At 36.1% G+C, this 22,117-nt stretch overlaps 2 protein-coding genes across 4 annotated transcripts; both read right to left on the bottom strand.

Annotated features, from left to right (window-relative positions):
- Window positions 1-148: 148 nt before the first annotated feature.
- On the bottom strand, window positions 149-19,724 carry DEG14 (Trypsin family protein with PDZ domain-containing protein). Of its 3 annotated transcripts, none has more exons than XM_082914925.1 (12): window positions 19,478-19,724; window positions 19,191-19,290; window positions 17,807-17,920; window positions 17,527-17,706; window positions 17,311-17,438; window positions 15,384-15,595; window positions 15,013-15,094; window positions 13,822-13,964; window positions 4,933-5,053; window positions 764-856; window positions 602-655; window positions 149-455 (listed from the first exon to the last, which is right to left on the bottom strand). In XM_082914925.1, the coding sequence occupies exons 1-11, from the start codon at window positions 19,490-19,492 to the stop codon at window positions 608-610; spliced, it is 1,236 nt and encodes a 411-aa protein (XP_082771051.1). In that variant the 5' UTR covers window positions 19,493-19,724; the 3' UTR covers window positions 149-455; window positions 602-607. The 3 variants fall into 3 exon arrangements, with proteins under 3 accessions (XP_082771051.1, XP_028116314.2, XP_082771052.1); XM_082914926.1 differs by having other exon boundaries at window positions 261-455; window positions 569-655; window positions 19,478-19,657; XM_028260513.2 differs by lacking the exon at window positions 602-655 and having other exon boundaries at window positions 19,478-19,673.
- A 938-nt stretch (window positions 19,725-20,662) lies between these two features.
- Window positions 20,663-21,892, bottom strand: LOC114314079 (putative histone H2A.5). The gene is made up of 2 exons (XM_028260514.2): window positions 21,597-21,892; window positions 20,663-21,062 (listed from the first exon to the last, which is right to left on the bottom strand). The coding sequence occupies exons 1-2, from the start codon at window positions 21,792-21,794 to the stop codon at window positions 20,832-20,834; spliced, it is 429 nt and encodes a 142-aa protein (XP_028116315.2). The 5' UTR covers window positions 21,795-21,892; the 3' UTR covers window positions 20,663-20,831.
- Between the last annotated feature and the right edge of the window lie 225 nt (window positions 21,893-22,117).

Below are 22,117 nucleotides of genomic sequence, written 5' to 3'. Positions count from 1 at the left end.
TTTCTAAGTTAGGAAATACGAGATAAATGAAAATTGAAAAAATTAATTATAAATCGACGGAAATTGGCACTTGATATGAAAAAACAATGGAGAAGAAAAATATGAAAAATGACAAGAAGGCAGTCAACTCAACCATCATTACAAACACTAAAAGAAAAGTAATTTTCTTTGATTCACAATTTGCTAATTAGATGTTGAACAACTCCGACCAAAGGGGAGGCTAAGATCCAAGAAACAAATTGTTAAAGTCGACCCAACACTTCGACCGCTACCGATAACTGTCTATATTTTCTCTGTGAACTGTTTATAATACATATGCAAAGGAGAACTTGTGTCATTTACATATCCGGATTCGCCTCCTCAGGAATCACAGTTAAAGTCACGGAAGTATCATTCGCTCTTTTCACAATGACCTTCAAGGGTTTCCCAACTTTGTCCCCCATGATTTCAGTTATCTGCCAAAAATCCCAATAATATCATGTACACATAAGGAAACACAAAAATGTAAAAAATAATCAAAGTTGCAAGTGTGAAACAAGAACTAGAAGGAAAACTTGGGATACTAGACCCAAAAATCCATTAGATTCAATGGTGTACACACACACAGTCAAGTTGCATTTTGAACCATCATCAGTTTTATGCACTTTCTAGCATTCTGCAATGGTTTAGGACATGCAATCAGGTAGATTAATAGGGCCTACTAATGATGCAATTAGATCCCATTCAAAACTTTTTACACCAGAGAGAGAGAAGTTTAAGATACCTCCTTAATGCTCCCAACAGGCCTACCCTCGAATTCAACGACTACATCACCAGGGCGGAATCCAGCACGATCAGCAGGTGAACCTGGACTCACCTGGTAAAAAAATATAAAATATTAGATTTTAAAAACATACAATGTTACAAATGTGATCAAGATTATCTTGGTGCATTTTGAGCATATCTTTGTGGTGGTATTACACACATATAGTTAGGGGAAAAAAAAAATTGAAGTATATGAACAACATCACAGCACATAATGACCATCCGTTTATATTTGTCAAGGGAGAATGACAGAACACAGAAAATACCAAAATTGAAGCCAAATAAAACATAGGCATACCAAACCTCTTTTCAACACATTCCTACTTCATAACAGCAGCATGCCATAATAATAAAAATAACAAGAATTTGTTTAAAAATATTTCACTGAAGGATAGAAGCATTAGCACATATAGCTAGCACCACACATAAAATAATGAATTAGGGAGTCCAAGAATGAGAGAGCCTCAGGTAGGGTTTGACAGACATGTTATGTTTTAAACCTTTGTGAAATTGTGACACAAACCATTTATGGTGCAATTAAGTTGAAAATTATATGCTCCCAAATCCCCAATCTCCCCCCACACCCCATTTTCCAATAGCGAATGAGGGTAGGGGTTGTAAAAATAATTAACAAAACGAGAAATGTTGGCATAGCCATTTATCTACATTCAATGTGCTCTATTCCTACTTGGGTCACACTTCCTAATAACAAATTTGATTTCGCACTCCTAAGTAAAAAACTTGCTCCTACCAAGGAAGAAAAACAATTTACATAACACTTATTTATATTTAACAAAGACAATTTTTAGTTGACATCAATCTCTAATATTTGTACATATTACAACTAAGCAAAAATAAATAAATGTTAATATATTGATATATTCAATATGTAAAGAATATACATGCTCCCATCCTTAGAATTCTAATATACGCATATATTTACCTATTTGGCATATCAAGCTACTTAGAATAGCGGATAAGATTGATCAACTTATTTGGAATTCTAATCTTTTATGTGTGTATATGCTAATCTACTACTACTAAATTTTAGGGCGAAGATTAATATAATAAATTTCTCTCTAACCATGCATATCAATTATTTTCCTCCAAACACGAGAAACGGTAGTTAATTTTATTTTTTATGGATGGATGAGCTAAACAAAAGGCAAAACCTGTGGCGAGAGAGAGAGAGAGAGAATATATTGTGTTATGTTCCAATTTTATCCAACTAACATTTTTTAGCCGATAGACTCTTTGAGCAGTTAAAATTAGTTACTATGTTGAACTTGAAAAAATACTCCTCTTTTTAGCAGATGCATTGCTGTTGAAGGACTTCTCTCTGTTAGACGTATGATAAGAGTCCTTTCTAGTTCAGCAAGGCAACTTCATACGACTATTCAAATCAAACAAATACTTGTACCTATTTGGCATATCAGTCTATCTAGATTAGAGAATAAACATTGTTTATTTGAAAATTTAATCTTTTATGCATATATATATGCTAATCTACTACTACCACCTATGAAGCACAGACACCTCCCCGGGCCTGCATATGAGTGTCAGAGACGGACATGGACACAGACACACGTCGGACACTCTGTGGACACGTGTCCGACACTCTCCCCAAGGTGTTCCCTTTTTTTTTTTTTTTGAATTTTATGCAGCAGGACACGTTTTGGACATGTTCGGACATGTTTCAAACACCGCAGGGTACAACACGTAATTTCTAAAACTTGTAAATGGAGCCAAACTGTAAAAAACAAAAGCTGAAAAAATTAAAACAAATTTCTCTTGTTTTGGGGGGAACCCTAGATCATTAGACAGAAAGAAGAGAACAGAAGAGCGGAGAAGAGAGAAAGGGTTATTGGCTGTTGTTCACTATCATCGAAGGTATGTTTCTTCTTCTTCGATTCTGTTCTTCTCTTCTCCTTCTGTGATTCTCTTCTCTTTTTCTCCTTCTTTGATCTCTCTGTTTTTCGATTTTTTCTCTCTCTATTTCTTCTTTCTCGCTCTCTCTCTTTCTTTGACTCTCTCTTTCTTCGACTCTCTAGCTCTCATTTTCTTCAATTTTTTGAGGAGGCTGAATGTAAAACCCCCCCCCCCTCTCCTCTCTCCGATTATTATTTTCCTTCTTTGTTTTTTGTGCTGAATGTAACCCTTTTTTTCTCTATTTGATTTTTTTTTTCTTTTTTATTTTTGGCTAAATGTAACCTATATTTTATTCTTTCTATTTTTTTTGGTTGAACCTGAAAACAAATTAGTTTTATTTGAAGACAAAATCAAATTGTTGACATTGATTAGTTTTGTTTGAAGAAAAAATCAAATTGTTGACATTGCTGAAATTGTTAATTTTAATGATGGTTGGTAGATTGGAATGACATGTTATGCATTGATGGAATGTAATTTTTATGCTATTTGTGAATGATATATGACGTTAAATCAATGGACTGGTTTTTTGTTTGATTTCATTTTTTATTACCTTTTAATGATTCTTTTATATAATTTTATGACATATAATAAATAAATTTAATTATATATATTGAATTTGTCCCCAACATATTGTGTCCACTATTTTTTGAAAATTTGCGTGTACGTTGTGTGTCCTGTGTCATGTTTCTTAGACTACTGCATTAGGAATAAGACTAGTTTAATAAATTTCTCTCTAAACCGTGCATATCCAATATTTTCATCCTAACATGAGAAACTATAGTGAATTTAAACCTTAGTTGCAGGAATCGTGCAATCAGGTGGCGATTCTAAGTAAGAATCGCGATTCCTAAAAAGAAACGTGTAAAAATTGCATTTCTGTGGAGAGAGAAATGCAAATCAGTCCAAAAAGGGATCATAAAGGAGGGAGAGAGAGAAACTTGGTCTCGCCGTCGACTTCGACCTTCGCTCTAGCTCTAGCCCTAGCCTTCGACGTCGACCTTCGCTCTAACCCTAGCCTTCGCCTTCGACTTTGACATTGACGTCGACCTTTGCTCTCACCTTCGATCTGCTAGTGATCGCCTTCGTCTTTGCCTTCTCTCTCTCTCACTCGCGCTCTTTCTCTCTCTGGCCTTCTCACGATCTATATAATATAAGTAATATATATATATATATAAGATAATATAAGATAAAACATATATAAGATTATATAAATATATATATATATGAGTATATATTATACATATTAATGAAAAAACACAAACACATATATGTAAAATAAAATAAAAAAAATTTAACAATAACACATTATTTAAAAAATATAATAAATAAATAAATAAAATAATTAATGTGTATTAAAATAAAAATATCTATAAAAAAACTTCTAATGTGTATTAAAAAATATATATATACACATATTTTTTTTTTTTTTGGTAAACATATATATACACATATTACCGCTCCCTGAGGTGCTCCCAACCTAAGAAACTTCTATCGGCTCCCACTTCCTCGCACCCACTCCCACTTCCACTTCATGCAACTAAGATCTAAACAAAAGGATGATTTTGTTTAGGATTAGGGTGTTTTAGAGTTAGGGTTTTTTAGTCAGAAGATGAGGAAAGGTTATTTTGTTTTCACATTAAAATTTGACTTCGATCAAATTTTGTTTTCCTTCCCCATTGTCAACAAAGAAATTGGAGCCACAAATTTTGTTAGTTTGAATAGAAAATGTAACCTTGGGGGGGGGGGGGGGGGGGGGCATGGATGTTTTTAAAATATTGGGGATAATTAGGTTAGGGGGCACAACGAGGTAAAGTGGCTTTTAGATATTTTTTTATTAGCTTTTAATGACAAATTCATATATATAACATATAATAAATATATAAAACTATATATTTTGCGTGTGTGCTCCCCACATGTGTCTCGTATTTTTTTTAAATTGTTGTGTCAATGTGTCACGCATCCAAGATTCTTTGACCATCATGTAAGAGCACTTACATAGCAAAGCGACTAATTTTTGAAAACCTTTATTTGAACATTTCCAAAGACGAGCATTAAATTAAATTCTCGTCACACTAATATTGGCAATATATATATTCCCTTGAAAAATTAAATTCCAAGTGACACCAGAGCTGAGATTAATATATGTAAATATAAGTATGCATATGTAGATGTGATAGATGGAGAGATCTAAAAGCATACCATGGGTACAAGAACTCCCTTGTTGACATTAGGGAATTTAGGATCCTTTTCTCTAAGCTGAGCAATAATCATGTCATTAAGATCAAGCATTTTCAATCCAAGCCATGGTCGAACAACTCTCCTACATCAAACCAATGTTAATATGTTGTGCTCATAACGCAAATATGCCTTGAACTGCTTTTTGTGAAATGAGAATGCCATCGATGCAATTATTTCAGTTCAGCAACACATTAGAACCCAAAAAATAAAAATAAAAATTCTAGCAAATAATCAAGCATATGTTAAATTGCCTCTTTGAGTGAATTTTAGTATTATAATTGAACTTTTCCCCCCTTTTTTTGCTGTAGAGTAGGGGAACAAAATGTCATACCCAGTGTAGGGAATAATCTCGACTAAATTTGTTTAATTCCTCATGCTTTAAGCACACTCATGGCACTATGGGGCCCAAGCGAATATAGTAAAGCACTGTCCAGATATCCTTTGAGGCACCTTTCAAACTAGTCAACATAAATACAAATAATATTATAGGATATGAATCTATTGAAGACACCTCCTGCTGTCAAATGTAAAAAAATATAGAACTATCAAGGACAGCAACATCATTAGCCAGACAGCTATTGATGTCAATAATCAAAAGCTTTGTGCAAAATTAGGGCACATATGAACTATACATGATTAACTAAACAGATATTGATATCAAAAGCTATGTATAATTAGAGCACGTATGAAGTATGTTAAATGTATGAAGAAGAAGAAGAAGAAGAAAAAGAAGAAGAAGATTTTATTGATACGTGATTGTTTTTACAATGAAGGAAAGGAGGCTATATATAAGTCACAGCAAATCAGGGCTGACATCATAGACGACATCATAATAGGGTTGATGTCACCATGACAAAGACACTTACACAACACATAACACTCCCCCTCAAGTTAGTGCAAATATATCTCTCATGCCCAACTTGCAACAAATTGGATAAAAAACCTTACTACTAAGATATTTGGTAAACACATCGGCCAATTGATCTCCTGACTTCACAAAAGATATACACATCAAACCCTAATTCAATTTCTCCTTAATAAAGTGTCGATCAATCTCAAAATGCTTGGTTCTGTCATGTTGAATAGGATTGTAAGCAATATTAATAGCAGCTTTGTTGTCACATTACAGAGTCATAGGATCACCACAAACAATTTCCATATCACCCAACAGGGACTTAAGCCACATGAGTTCACAAGTACCATGCATCATAGCTCGGTATTTTGCCTCTGCACTAGACCGGGATACCACTGTCTACTTTTTACTATGCCAAGTGACTAAATTACCCCCATACAAAAGCGCAGTAGCCAGATGTAGACCTTTTGTCATCTACAAAACCTGCCCAATTTGCATCAGTAAATGCCTCCAACCTCAAGTGTCCATGATTAGAAAACAAAATCCCTTTTTCCCAAGACAGATTTAAGATACCTCAAAATATGATACACAGCCTCCAAATGTGTTGCACGAAGATCATGCATAAATTGACTCACTATGTCAACTGCATAGGCAATATCCGGCCAAAGTGTTGGATAGGTATATGAGCCATCAAACAAGTGTTTGATACCTTTCCTTCTCCACCGAGTTACCAACACCATTGCAAAGATGATGGTTAACCTCAATAGGTGAATCAGCTGGTTTACAACCTAACATGCCTATTTCTTCAAGAAGATCTAGAATGTACTTCCTTTGAGAAATAAAGATGCTTTTGTCAGATCTGGCAACTTCAATCCCAAAAAGGCACCTCAACGGGCCAAGATCTTTGATCTTGAACTCCTTGGCCAACTACATCTCCAGATATGTCACATCCTCCTCATCATGCCCTGTCACAACTATATCATCTACATATACAATAAGCACAGTTACCTTATTTGCATTGCGTTTGACAAACATGGTATGATTTGCATTGCTTGCTTATACCCAAACTTCAACATTGCTTTTAGAAATTTGGCAAACCAAGCCCAAGGAGACTGTTTCAAACCATATAAAGCTTTCTTCAACCTGTAAACTTTTCCAACTATAGACTGAGGAGAATCCTAGTGGCACATCCATATAAACCTCCTCTAAATCCCCGTGAAGAAAAGCATTCTTCACATCTAGTTATTGTAATGGCCACCCCAGGTTAAATGCACATGAAAGAATAGCTCGAATGAAATTCATCTTTGCTACAGGAGCAAAAGTTTCTTGATAATCCAATCCATATGTCTGGGTAAATCCCTTGGCTACTAGTCTTGCTTTATACCGTTCGATTGTCCCATATGCCTTTTGCTTAATGGTGAATACCCACTTATACCCCACTGATTTTTTTCCACTTGGAAGAGAAACCAACTCCCAAGTATTATTCTTGCTCAGGGCTTGCATCTCTTCTACCATAGCTCATTTCCACTTAAGATCATTAACAGCTTTCCAACCCTGTGGGATACACACAGAAGACAGAGACAAAACAAAAGCACGATATATAGGAGACAATGAATCATAGGACACAAATTTAAAAATAGGATGTTGAGTACAAGCCCTAACCCCCTTTCTAAGAGCAATAGGAAGATTCAAATCATCAACAACAGGATTGTCAACTACTGATGAAGAAATAGAATGGGGTGCATTACCTGTAGAATCAATGGGAATAGGATTTGGAACCGGCACGAGGGACGATGATTGACTTGGTGGCACACGGGATGGTTGCTCTTTCTGACGTCGTGAATAAATCTTAAAATCAACCGTGTTCAAACGGCCCCCAATGCCAGGCTCCCCCCTCACCACAAATAACAGCCCGCTGACTAGGAATGAAAAAAGATAACTCATGTTGATATGACATTATCTCATCCACAATCTCATCCATAACACTCTGCTCCTGAAGAGATGGCGGAGAAGAAGTAAAAAAGGATTCAAATTCACGAAAGGTGACATCCATACTAACATATACACTTTTCGAGTGTGAGGATAATACCCTTCTGAGTAGAAGAATAGCCAAGGAAGGCACAACGCACAACTTTAGGATCAAGTTTTCCACGAGTATGAGATTGCAAATGAACAAAACAGACACACCAAAAACCCGAGGAGGAAGAAAAGACGTGGGATAAGCCATAAGAAGAAGTTTAAGACGAATTTGGAATTGGAGGACACTGGAAGGCATACAGTTGATAAGATAGGCAGCAGTAAGAACAACATCACCCTAAAAAGACTTAGGGACATTCATGGTAAACAAGAGAGAATGAGCAACTTCAAGGAGATGGCTATTCCTGTGCTCGGCAACTCCATTCTGCTAAGGAGTGCAAACACAACTTGTTTGGTAAAGAATGCCATGCTCCGCAAGATATGCTCGAAAAATACCATCAACATACTTAGTTCCATTATCACTGCGCAGCATTTTAATGGTAGCATTAAAGAGATTATGTGTCATTTTATGAAAAAGACGTAAACAAGAAAAAACCTCACTTTTAGTTCGAAGTAGGTAAACCCAAGTCACACGGGAATAACAATCAATAAAGGTGAAACACCAACAATATCCAGAAGTAGACACTACAGGAGAAAGCCCCCACACATCAATATGAACAAATATAAAAGGAAAAATACTTCTTTTATTAACTGGAGGATAACAAGTACGTTTATGCTTTAGCAAGTTCACAAGTATCACAAACAACAGTGTCCCTAGAACAATCTCGAACTAAGGAAGGAAAAAAGTCTTTCTAAAATACTAAAGGACGGATGACCTAAACGACGATGCCACTGATGAAAGAAGGAAAGAGAAGAACCAGTAGTGCGCTGGAGAGCCTGAGTGTTGGACAACGGTAATGAGGGAGAAATAACATCCAGGAAGTACAGTCCACCATGTGCTTTACCACTACCAATCATTTTCCTCGTAACCAATTCCTAAAAGACGCAATGAGTAAGAAAAAATGTAATTGATCAATTCAGAAAAGTAGTAAGGCTACTAACAGAAAGTAAGTTACTAGAAAAATTAGGAACATAAAGCACGAAAGAAAGAGAAATAAAGATGAGCAATAAACTGAACCTTTGCTCAAGACAGAAAATAAGGTGCCATCAGCCACTCTAATCTTATCCCGCCCAGAACAAGGAGAATAAGTGGAGAAAAGACTAGAGGCACCTGTCATGTGGTCAGTAGCACCAGAATTAATAATCCAAGAAGGCGACAGGGAGGTACTAAGGGCACTAGCAGGAATATCTGTGTGGGCAAAATTGGAAGAAGCAATAGTAGGAGGAACTGTGGTAGATAGAGAATCAGGCCAAGCCATCAAATGCCTAAGAGTGTATAACTCATCCTGGGAAAGAGTACTTGGCTCATCGGAGGTACTAGTAGCAATTTTAGACACATGCGCTTGTGGATGACCAGTACTACCACGACCACGACCCCAAGTAAGACGACCATTAAATTTCCAACAATGCTTGCAATCATGTCGATCTTTCCCACAATAATCACACTCTTACCGATCCAGGGAGGCCTTACTAGCAAACAGAACTGGACTAGGCTTAGGATCATGGGTGGATAGAGCAACAACCAAAACAAAACAATTCTAAACAGAGAAATGAACCATAGCACTTCGTCGACTTTCCTCTTGCTAAAAGAGAGTATAAGCCTCGCGTAAGGTGGGAAAAAGGGAATGACCCAACACTTGAACGCAATCTGATCATACTCCAAATTAAGGCAAGCAAGGAAGTCATACACCCGCTCTTTCTCCACAGTCTGTTGAAATAAAGTTGCATCCTTGGAACACACTGCCGGGAAACTCTAATAATAATCCAATTCCTGCCACATGCTACTTAACTCCACATAGTACACCGCAAGTGATCAGTCCTTTTGATCCAATCCTTGAAGCTTCTTTCTCAACTCATACACCTATGCATCGTTACCTTGTTGGGAATACATCTGTAATGCAGCAATCCATATCTTATAGGCAGTATCTAGGAGAAGAAAAGACCGACTGATGATGGGCTGCATAAAGTTAATGAGCAAAGTCATAACCAAGGCGTTCTCAGAAACCCATTGAGTATATGAAGAAGCATCATTATTGTTAGAATATTTCCTTATTTCCTTATTTAGATTAGATTGTGATTGATTGATTGATTGTGATTCCTTAATCAGTCAATCAATTAATCAATATAAAAGGCGATTCCTTAATCAGTGTCTTAGGGCTTCCTTTTGTTACAGTTGATTGATTAATATAAAAAAGGAGATGATATCATAATCATCACTCAAGTTTTGTATTCTCTTAAATTACATGGTATCAAAGCCAAAACCCTAAAAACCGTCATCCACACAGCCGTTGCCACCAATCACCTATCCTCCACCGCTGGTCCCTGAGTCTCTATCAAAACTAGTCAAGGTCCCACAAAGCTATTTCGGCATCAGCCAAAGGCCCCTCTGGCCTAGCCTCTCTTTGTGTATTTCGGCTCTTGTTGATAAGTGTTTGAGGGCTACCCATCTTTGGTTGCCCCGAGTTTCTTACCCTCTACTTTCTTGAACACAGTTCAGCACTTGTTTTGATTAGAAGTTCATTTTTCCGTATTTGATTTATTTTTCGAGTCCATAGATGACCCATTAATTGATTGTTATGCTCCCATAATGGTCTATATGTGATTTTACTTGTTTCAACCCATTCCATTCCTCTTTCCATTCTTGTGATTCGTGCATGGTTTTTTGGGTTGAAATTGTAGAGTTTTTATGGTTGACCTAACTAGTGAAGCCACCACTACTCTTCACCCATCTAAAAGGGAGAGCTCCAGTCCAATTATGACTACTATATCTGAGAACCTAAACCCTAGCCTCAAAATCACCACCACTCTGTTTATTGGTTAGAATTACCTTTCCTGGTCTCAGTGTCAGACACTTTTTTTGAAGAGTAGGGGAAAGATGGGATATGTTAATAGGAAAGTTCAAGCACCAGGTGTTACGGATCCTGGCTATAGCCAATGAGAGATTACCAACTCTTTAATCATAGGGTGGCTCATTCATTCCATAATTCCTGAGATTGGTGAAGGCTACTTATCCATAAATATTGCCTAAGATATCTGGGAAGCAATTGCTGCTACATATTCTCGAAAAGGGAATTTTTCTCAGTCTTTTGAGTTGCGCCGGTCTATTAAGCGCTCAGTGAGGGGAAGCAGATAGTTCTCCAGTATTACACATTTCTGACTAATGGTTAGAAACACCTAGATCATCTCCTCAATTACAAGCCTATTTGTACAATTGACTCAGTTGGTTACCAAAAGTTTCTTGCACAGGAGAGGGTCTTCAAGTTTCTAGAAGGCCTTAATGTCGAGTTTGATCCGGTCCGGAGTCGTGTCCTTGGCATGGATGTTCTCCCATTGCTTCAAGAGGCCTTTGCATATGTACAGAATGAGAGTCGTTGTTCTACTATGTTACCACTGGCTACTAGAGACTGTTCAGCATTACTTTTTGCTCCTCAATATGGGGCTAGTTTGTCACTACCTCTTTCCCATCCTTTAGGAAAGGATATTGTGTTCTGTGATTATTGCCACAAGTCGCGGCATACTCGTGAGACGTGTTTGAAGCTTCGTGGGGCTCCATCAGGGAGTCGAGGTGATCAGTCTGGTACTAGAGGCGGTCAATCAAGCTAGTCTAGAGAACGTGACTATAATCCACAGGTCCATCAGTCTAGTGCCGTTAACATCCTTGATTCTACTTCCGCTTCAGGTGGTCCGACTTTTGATAGTTTATCTAGCATGACTTCTCCTGAGCTTGAGGATATTTTGCGTCATTTGCTGACTCGCCGGTCTTCTACTACTCCCAGTGCATCTTCCTAGTCGTTTGCGCGCTCAGGTAACTTAGCCTTTTCTCCTAGTGTTTTTCTTTCCCATAAGTCTTTGCTATAGATTATTGATTTCGGTGCTTCAAATCGTATGTCTGGGTCTTTTGACCTTTTCTCAGCATATAAACCCTTTTCAGGTCAAGACAAAGTTAGGATTGCAGATGGTATTGTTTTTTTTATCTCTGGGAAATGTTTAATTCATGTCACCCCTACCTTACCTCTGTATTCAGTACTCCACGTTCTCAATTTTTCTGTTAATCTTCTATCCTTGAGTCATATTACCAACGATTTGAACTATAGTGTGACATTTTTTCCAGATCATTGTCTTTTTCAGGACCTTATCACGAGGAGGACGGTTGGCAGTGGTAGCGCAAAAAATAGCCTCTATTTCTTGGATCAGCCGAACAAACTTGCTCATCATTCCATCCAGTTCCTAACCACCAAGGAGGATTTATGGCTGTCGCATCAGAGTCTTGGACATCCTTCTTTTCATTTACTTAGGCATTTATTTCCGTCTGTTTTCACAAATAATAATGTGCCTAAGTTTCTTTGTGAGTCTTGTCAACTTGGCAAACAACACTGAGCTTTTTTTGTTCCAAGTCTTAATAAAAGTTTAGCTCCTTTTTCTTTAATAGATTTTGATGTGTAGGATCCATCTCGTGTTATATCTTTAAAAGGACATAGATGGTTCTTTGTAAGTCTTGTCAACTTGACAAACAACACTGGGCTTTTTTTGCTCCAAGTCTTAATAAAAGTTTAGCTCATTTTTCTTTAATACATTTTGATGTGTGGGGTCCATCTCGTGCTATAACTTTAAAAGGCCATAGATGGTTTGTTACCTTTATCGATGATTTTTCGCGTACTACTTGGGTGTATCTCATGAAAGAAAAAAGTAAAGTTTTTTCTGTGTTTCAAAATTTTCATAAGATGATTTGTACTTAGTTTGGGACAATTGTCAAAATACACCGATTCGGGAGTAGAGAGCTATTTTTTCACTTAGGGCATTATACATCAGACATTTTGCACCAATATCTTTCAACAAAATGGGGTTGCAAAATGCAAGAATCGTCTTCTTGATATAGCTCGCTGCATGTGTTTTTCTATAAGTGTGCCTCGGCCCTACTAGGGTGACGCCATGCAAGACATCAGCCCTATTCTGAAGTCATGCATGACATCAGCCCTATTATGATGTCATCCATGACGTCAGCCCTGATTTACTTTGGCTTATATATAGCCTCCTTTCCTTCATTGTAAAACTAATCACATATCAATAAAATATTCTTTCTTCTTCTTCTTCATACATTTAACACATCATTTCCACATAGGCATCTCAGTTTCTAGAACATAAGCTATTACAATGCTCCTGCATCACTAACATCCACAACTATTTTCTCAGAAGGGTTCTGTTAGTAAATTCAAATTGGAATCATAACCGAACCGTTGAACTAGACCAAAACCAAACCATAGAAACTGGTTTGGTTCTACGGTTCTAGAAATTTTATTATATAACAATAAATATGATATACATTTTATGTTAGTAAACAAACTAACCACAATTAGTTTTCTTAAGTTGGTTAAAGTTTGTCAATTTTACAATCCAGACTAAAGTTCAAATATTATGAAAAACTTTTATATTTTTATTTTTACTTATAAAAATATTTTGTTAAAAAATAATAAACAAATATATCATGCTTCAGTTCAGTTTGGTTCGAAACTATAACCAAAGCTTTAGAACCGAGAACCGGGCCGATTTGAATGGATTCACCATTATTGAACTAGAACTAGAATCGAAGTTAATAAAAACCAAACCAAACCGACGATTTGGACAGGATTGGATTGGTTTACCGGTTCCACCGATTTTTTTGAACACCCCTAACATTAATAAACTAACACAAACATTCTCAGGTATTCAAATTCATGTGGGATGTGTGTGTGTGTGTGTGTGTGTGTGAGAGAGAGAGAGAGAGAGAGGAAGCAAACAATTCATGATTCAAGACTAAAATTACCAGAGAGTAATGTAATTTAACATTAAAAATAAATTAGTTGCGCACAAACTATAAAAGATACCCGCTTTTCTTGAAGTGCTCTATGATTGTAGAAACTGAATCAATAGGTACAGAAAAGCTCAATCCATCAGCCGCCAATACTTTCATAATGTTCACACCAATAACTTCACCATCAATATTAACAAGGGGCCCACCAGAATTACCCTATACCAAAATAAAAAAAACATACATATGAACAAGATGTCGAGAACCTCCTCATCAATAATGACAAAAGCAACTATAATTTTCAAACAAGAATGCCACGCACAGAAATATAGGCATAACCGTGTGTACATCTTGTGCAGCTTTTTATATAACTAAATCTGCTATTTTTCATTAAAGAACACGTCTCCAAATCCTCAAACAATTTTCTAATACCGCAATCTAAGAAGCATGGACTTGGCACACAACATGACACAGACACTCCGACATGTCAATTATCAAAAAATGCAAGACACGATACATAGGAGACACCCATTAAATATATAATTTTATATATTTATTACGTGTCACATATAAAAATGGATTTGGTTAACGAGTGCCTTAAGAGCATTGGTTAACAATGTTTAAAATTAATTGTACATTACATGTTGCATGTACTCCTATGCATTATGTACAAGCATTTCAAGCTTCTTATCAAGTGCACTTGTTAACAAAACCCTATAAGAATGTATCATTCAATTCAAAGATAATAAAAAAAATGCAATTTCACTCTCAGTTTTATGAATTCACATTTTTTTCGTTTTATAATTGTATCCTAAGTTTATTTAGTTCAAACTTATAATTAGTTTCATGAGTGTCTAAATGATGGACACGTGTCTTTAAGCGATTGACATGTGTGTCCTCCAAGCGTCTGAAGAGTGTCCGGGTTTAAAAAAAAAAATTTAAAATAGGACATGTTTTGATAAGTGTCGGACATATGTCAGGAAGTGTCCAACGAGTGTCAGTGTCAGTGTCTGACACGAACACGACACAGACACGTCACCTTCTTAGAAGTGTCTGTGCTTCTCAGATCACAATCAATATCATTTACAACCTTAACCTAAACTTACAAAGGTTTTTTCATCTAACAAATTTCAAAAAAAAAAAAATTGTCAGCCTTCTTAGCATTGGCCATCAAACATCCCAAGATCCTAGTCTTAGTCTAAATACATGTCTGTGCCACTACAAAAAGAACCAATGTAGACCCAAAAAAAAGTACAACTTATCTTACAGAATTGATGGCGCAGTCTGTTTGGAGATACTCCCTCCGCATTCCTCCAAGACCCAAATCACTACTTTTGCGATCAACACAACTACAAGCAAAAGGGAAGGGTCAAGCAAGGAAAAGGCATTCACCAGTTAGTAATATGTCTCCTTCAATTAGCATTGTGCAAGATACATTTTTTATATATCTATCATAATCAAGTAACCAATAAAGTACCATAACTTAAAATTATCCATCCGGTAGTGGTTGATAAATTTTTCAGTTTTAACAGCTATATTTTATGTGAAAACTACATACAGACTACAGAGAAGAAAAAAAAAAGTTTTGACCTAAAAAATTGGTGGAAGGAGAAGCAAATTTAGTCACATCAAGCATACCTTACTATACCAGCTGTAATTGTATTTTGAAGGGAAAGGGGACAACCCATGGCTATCACCCAATCCCCTGGACGAAGCTTACTTGAAGTGCCAAGTTTTGCCATTGGAAGTGGAGTTTTAGATTTGATCTTTACAATGGCAATATCAGAATGTAAATCAGCATTCAAAACTGTACCCTCAAACGTTCGACCATCTTGCAAAGTTACATCAACCTGCAATATAAAGAGTCATCACCAAAGTTGTTTTCATTCAAAAAATAAATAAATAAGTGGTTTATTATAGGCCAAAGAAATTGTTGCACAATGGTATAGGCATGGTAGTTAAAACAAAGGGGTGGGGTTCAATTCTTAATGTTGGCAAATAGCAAGAGAGAGAGAGAGGCAGTGTCATATAAATCTAATAACAAAAGATCCAGCTCTGAGTAAATTGGACAGTCATGGGTGTCCAAAAATGACAAGATAAATTGCAGAAAATTATTTTTAAAAAAATACTTTCAGAGAATATTGCACTTATTTAAATCAAAGTTTATTGGGGAAACATTACTGGATAAAGTAACCTCATGATCACACATGTTATAGACAGCACAACTATTTTGTTCTTACTTAAATATGGTGCACGATGCACAATTTAAGCCACTCATAACACAAACAATCAAAAGCAATGAACATATATTTAATAAATTGATTGATTCCTCCCATAAGATAATTCAGACAACAAATGATATATCCCATTGAAACATGCACCACAATAACTTCACTAAGTTGGAGTTCTACATTTCTACCTATTTTTTGATAAGTTGAAGTTCTGCATATCATTAACAGTTTAACAGACACACACACCCATATATATATAAGAATTTTAAAATTCAGATTTTGCATTCCCATCTAATTCTGATGCTTTTACAATTAAATCAACCTCTAGTTAAACTATTAAGGAATTGGTAAAACTATGTTCTCTCTTGAAAGCTTTAAAGCAAAGTATTGCATATTGATATAATCTTTTCAATGATAAGACAAGAAGCAATGAAGAAGATGCTCATCACCAGCCTCCAATTCAATATCAGATAGGCAATGGCAGGCACACTTTCATGTGGATGGATAATTCGCACCCACTTGGTCCCTTGTACAAGCATTTTTGTGAAAGAATAGTGCACAACACTGGAAGCGATTTGGATGCTAAAGTTTCTGATATTATAGTTGGGAATACTTGGCAATGGCCTAGGCAAAGAAATATATCTTTAATTCCTGAGATTTGCTTGGTTTGCTCCAACAATGGGCTCTATTCTGTTAAGTCAGACTGGGATTCTCTGAGAGCTAAGAAACCTACTGCTTCATGGCATCACTTGGTTAAGATGGCATAGGCAACTAGATCCCTCTTGTCTACTGTGTAACGCAGCAACTGAAGTCATAACCATTTATTCTTTTGAGTGTGCACATGGTCAGAGCATCTGGAGGCAACTTTTGAGTATTAACCAGTCTTGCAGAGGTATCTTGTGCTGGAATGATAAGCTTCAATGGTGTAGTAGGATCAATTGTTCTAATCATGCCCTTAAAAGTATAGCCCATAAACTATCTTTAGCTTGTGTTGTGTAACAAATCTGGGTTGAAAGGAATGGGAGAGTGTTTAAGCAGGTTAACAATCATTAAGATGTTATTCTTGCCTTGGCTATTAGAGACATTAGAGCTAGGCTATGTTCTTTGAGGTATGTGAAGACCTCCTTTATTAATTGGTAGACTGGCTGGGATTGGGATGTTTCTCCTTCTATCCTTCAAGTACATCACTAATTACTGGGTTGTTTTCCCTGTAATTTCAGGCTGTAGGATTGTGTTTGGGTTTTGACCCTTGTTATTTGTTCTTGTTTTGTGTTTTGAATAAAAATCTTAACTTACCTAAAAAAAGCAACAATGAAGAAGGTCTGACCACTCACCTTCCCCTTGGACAAAGAACGAAAACCTTGAAAATCAACAACCACATGAGCACAGGTCAAAATAGTGCCATCCGAGTCTATGATAGTTCCAGAGCCTATACTCTTTCCCACGGTCAGCCCATGAAAACCTACGAACACAATTCACATACAGTCCTCAAAGCTCAATTTCTCAGCAAAACATCTAAAATTCTGGATAAAGAAATCCTTAAACTATACCCTGAGGAACTGATAGATTGACCACAGCAGGACCAACCATTGCAGCCGCATTGGCAATGGTATCTTTACCCAAACATCCACAACAAGGTTTTGGTCCATCTCCAACCTCCCCAGAAACTTTATTGCTTATATCTGCTGATGGGACCGAGCCAATTCTAGAAAAAAATAATTGAAGATCTCCTACAATTACATAATATGCACCGAATGAAATAAAGAGAAAAAAGGGGTGCAATGCTAATTTAAAAAGAAAATTAAATAAATCACAATTAGAATGACAGACCATATTGTGCAGGATCCAAGGAAACAAATGAAAGACGAGGAATCGTCTCTTGAAAAGTTCTCCATGGCCACGATAAGGATTCCCGTAATGGCGAAGATATTGAAACAATTGTTCCTACAATTCATTCATCTATCATACAGATATTGAAGCAAACTACAAACAATTTGGTTGCTAAGAAAATGTAAGGTGGGAAAAAGGGTTCCAAACATCGAATTCTGGTTTTTCCTTCCTTGACCCATCAAAAGAAACAAAATAAGAACAGGTGAAAAGAGTCCATTTGACTTGTGCCATCTCCAAACTTTCACCAATTTTTTCATCTAATTTGATTCCAAAGTTGAATAAAAGTCCGATTTGATATGAACTACTCCAATCCTTTTCATCAAATTTCCATCAAAATCTTTTTAAAAATGGCCCTCTTAGAGCATCTCCAATGCTTACTCTAATTTTTCATCAAATTTGAGTAAAAATTTGATAAAAAGTTTCATCTAATGTCACGCGTTCCAATACTAATTTTTTAAGTTTCATCAAACAACCAGTTGACCGGGAAGACAACCGGCAATGGGCAACTTTGCAAGTAACTAGTTGTCCGGAAGGACAACTGGCCGGTCGTCCAATGTACATGAAGCCTCAACGGCTATCTACAAAAATTTGATGAACGATGAAGCCTCCTTCAATTTGATAAAAGTTTTGGATTGCCACTCATTTTATATGGGTTTGATGCCAACGTTGGAGCATAAGAAGTGAGTCTTTTTCATCAAATTTAAATTTGATGAAAAGTCTGAGTAAAGGTTGAAGACTCTCCTAGAGCATCTCCAACACTTACTCAAAATTTTCATCAAATTTAAATAAAAGTTTGATCTAATATGATGTGCTCCAATCATTTCATCATATCTGGCCGGCCGGTCATCCGACCTAGTGTAGATTTTCATCAAATTTCCCCAATCCGGTCATCCACCCGGTTATCTGGCGGGTCGTCCACCAACGGCCACCTGCGAGATTTGATGAAAAGTTAAGCACACCCTTAATTTGATAAAAAAAAAAAAAAGTATGCTCCCTAATTTAGTGAAACGGTTATAACACCGTTTTCACCAAATTTTTATCAAATTTGAATTTGATGAGAGATATGAGTCTGGAGTGGACATGGTCTAATTCATCTTTTCACACAAATTTTAAGTATTTGACGAAAGGATTGGAAATGATTGGTGAATACTTATTCATGAAAGAAAAGATGAATGATTGGCTAAATCAAGTCAATTTTTGTCCTTTTAATAAACCTTCGAGATTTCTTATATTTTCCTTCATTTTCCGAGAAATACCAACCAGAGAGGGAGAGAAAACAGAATGAATCAATCTCCATTATTATTTAAGAAAAATAAATCCTCACTTGAATCCGTATCAATGTTGGAAAAAAAGAGCCCCGATCCAGCAGTAGCCAAAGCCACTAAACGTATGAGGGATTGTTTGTTGGAGATTGGAACCTTTCTCTGCAAATAAACATCTAAATTAATAACAACAAAATTGATTGAACACAGTATATATATATTTGTGTATACAGTCATAATAGTCCGTTTAGCTGCCGACGAATGAAAATATTTTCCCTTTAATTTCTTTTTCCCGGGAATCAAACAGAAAAATTAGATGAAAAAACAGAGTGCGATACACCCCAATTACCAAAAGATGTTTCATGAGTGGAGAGATAGATGTCGAAGCTTCGGATTTTGCTGGGTTAATCTGTGTGATGTTGGAAATGTGTTAAACTATTATCAGTTGGGACGGATGGGAATGGGATTGACGCAAAAACCCCAACAAAACCTCATGGTTCTACCTACCCTCGTCTTTCTTCTCTGTCAGTGAGATCATTTCAGCTGTGCTTTGAAATTGGCCCAAAGAAAGCCCATCACTAGGCCCAATCCAAAATATTTTTTAGATTGAAATTCAAAGCAATAATATTACAAACTCAAAAATTCTACTAAAATTTTTATTAATTATTTCACATTTATCAAATTATAATTAAAATACATTTGTAAAAAAATAAAACAATGACAAATTATTATTATTATTATTATTATCAAATTTAGGGGAAAATTTTTGAAAAAAGAGAAAAAAAAATTAAAGATATATTAATGAAAATTTGATTAGGTTGCAGATCTAGTTTTCTGATATTTTTTCTATGTGTAATTTTTATAGTTTGTTTATTGTATTTTTTTTTTTTTGTAAGTTTTGTTTAAAAAGTGGGTTAATTTTTTAACTTTTTAATTTTTTTTAACTATTTTAACTTGGTTTGAAAAAAAACTTTTGGCTTTTAGTTTTTTGTGAAAAAAAGAAAACAATAATTATAAATTAAATGCCACATTTTATTTTATTAAACTAAAAAACTTATTTTATTTTTTATAACTATTTTAATCAAAAAATTCCCAAACCTCACTTTCCAAACACAGGAGTATAGACTTTTCTCTTCCATGGAAGGTTAAGTTTGTCTTTATCAATTGTTAGCCATAATATGTTGCGAGTTATGATAATTTGTTGATAACCAGCATCATTCAATCCCCACTTGTGAATTAAAAACAAAGTTAATCCTTTCTGAAATTATTACTAAAAGTTCCAATTATTTATTCAAATCTATATAAAATCAAAACAGTGACTTTTCCACTGAACTATCAATAAAATAAACCTTTTATCCAACTTTCAACAATCATTTTTTTATTTAAATTTAATGATACTTTAGTTTAAAAAATCGAAGATGATTTTCTTCTATTAAAGAAAGATAAAAACAAATTGTTAAGATAAATTTGAAAGCATTCCACATCCAATCTAACTTTTGACCAAATTACATCAAATAACCAAAAATGCCAAATGTATAAAATAAATAAAACTTTCTATTCATCAATTAACCATTATGGCAAATTAGAAAGACACTAATTACAAATAACAACCCAACCTAAAGCTCAAAGGAAGATAAAATGGGGAACCCTAATCAGAAAGATTAGAATCCTCCTATGTTTAAACTAAAAACCAGAGAATTGGTCTAGGCCTTCTTGGGAGACTTGGGCTGAGAACCCTTGGCAGAGTCAGAGGCAGCAGTTTTCTTGGGCAACAGGATGGGGTGTATATTTGGAAGTACACCACCACTCGCAATGGTCACTCCCTGTAGCAGTTTCCCCAACTCATCATCGTTCCTCACAGCCAACAATAAGTGCCTCGGATTGATCCTGTTCTTCTTGTTGTCCCTCGCTGCATTCCCCGCCAATTCCAACACCTTCATCACCATTTTTTCAACCGATTAAAATATGTGAATGTGTAGACACTGATGATAGGAGGAAATTTCAACATATGGAAGAGATGAAATGGTTAGTTTTGTGAATGAATGTACACAAGAGCATCTCCAATCGATTCGATTCCAATCATTTCATCAATTCTTCTATCAAATTTTCTACAAGTTGAAAATGATTTCCGTTTATAAAAATTTAGGAAAGATTTTTCAAATTTTCATTCAAATTTAATGAAAAATAAATAAAGGATTAGTGTAAGTGGAAAAGGATAGAGAAATACATTCTGAATCTGAAAACATCTAGCACCGAGAGAGAGAGAGAGAGAGAGAGAGAGATTTTCGGATCTGAAGGAAAATGAACTAGAAATTGATTCTAAATCTGTAAAAGCCTTCTTTCTCCGATCACAATACAGATTTGATACACAATTTCATCAATGGAACATTGAAGATGATCTACAAGTGTGTGTGTGTGTATGTAGAGAGAAAGAGAGAGAGAGAGAGAGAGAGAGAGAGAGATGATACCTCAGCAGCGAGGTACTCGAGAACAGCGGCGAGATAGATGGGAGCACCAATGCCCATGCGCTGAGCATAGCGGCCCTTCTTGAGATAGCGAGCAATACGACCGACGGGGAACTGAAGGCCAGACTTCATGGACTTCGACACCGCCTTCTTCCTCTCTCCTCCTCTCCTTCCTCCCGCCCCCTTCGAAGCTCCCTCCATTCTCAGATCTCTCTCTCTGCCAAAACTCTCTCAAACTGAAAACAAGCCGCAGCGTTTTTGGAGGGAGGAAGTTTCGTGTTTTGGGTTTGAATTTCACAATGAGGTGGTATTTATAAACCCCGCAGCGTTTTTGGAGGGAGGAAGTTTCGTGTTTGGGGTTTTGATGTGATCGGACGGCTGGGATACGTTACACGTTGGCAATCCGAGCTTATAGTACTGTATGGCATGGGGTCATGGTGATCGAGCAAGGATCCTCTAGAGTGATTTTTTCCTAAAGTTCTCTAGAGTGTTACATTGTGTGGTTGAGATTTACTGGCAAGTCA

The sequence above is a fragment of the Camellia sinensis genome, chromosome 2, assembly GCF_055761805.1.
Source record: "Camellia sinensis isolate YWXY chromosome 2, ASM5576180v1, whole genome shotgun sequence".
Lineage (NCBI taxonomy): Eukaryota > Viridiplantae > Streptophyta > Magnoliopsida > Ericales > Theaceae > Camellia > Camellia sinensis.
Note: the sequence above shows the minus strand (reverse complement) of the source record. Positions and strands in the feature narration are given on the sequence as shown.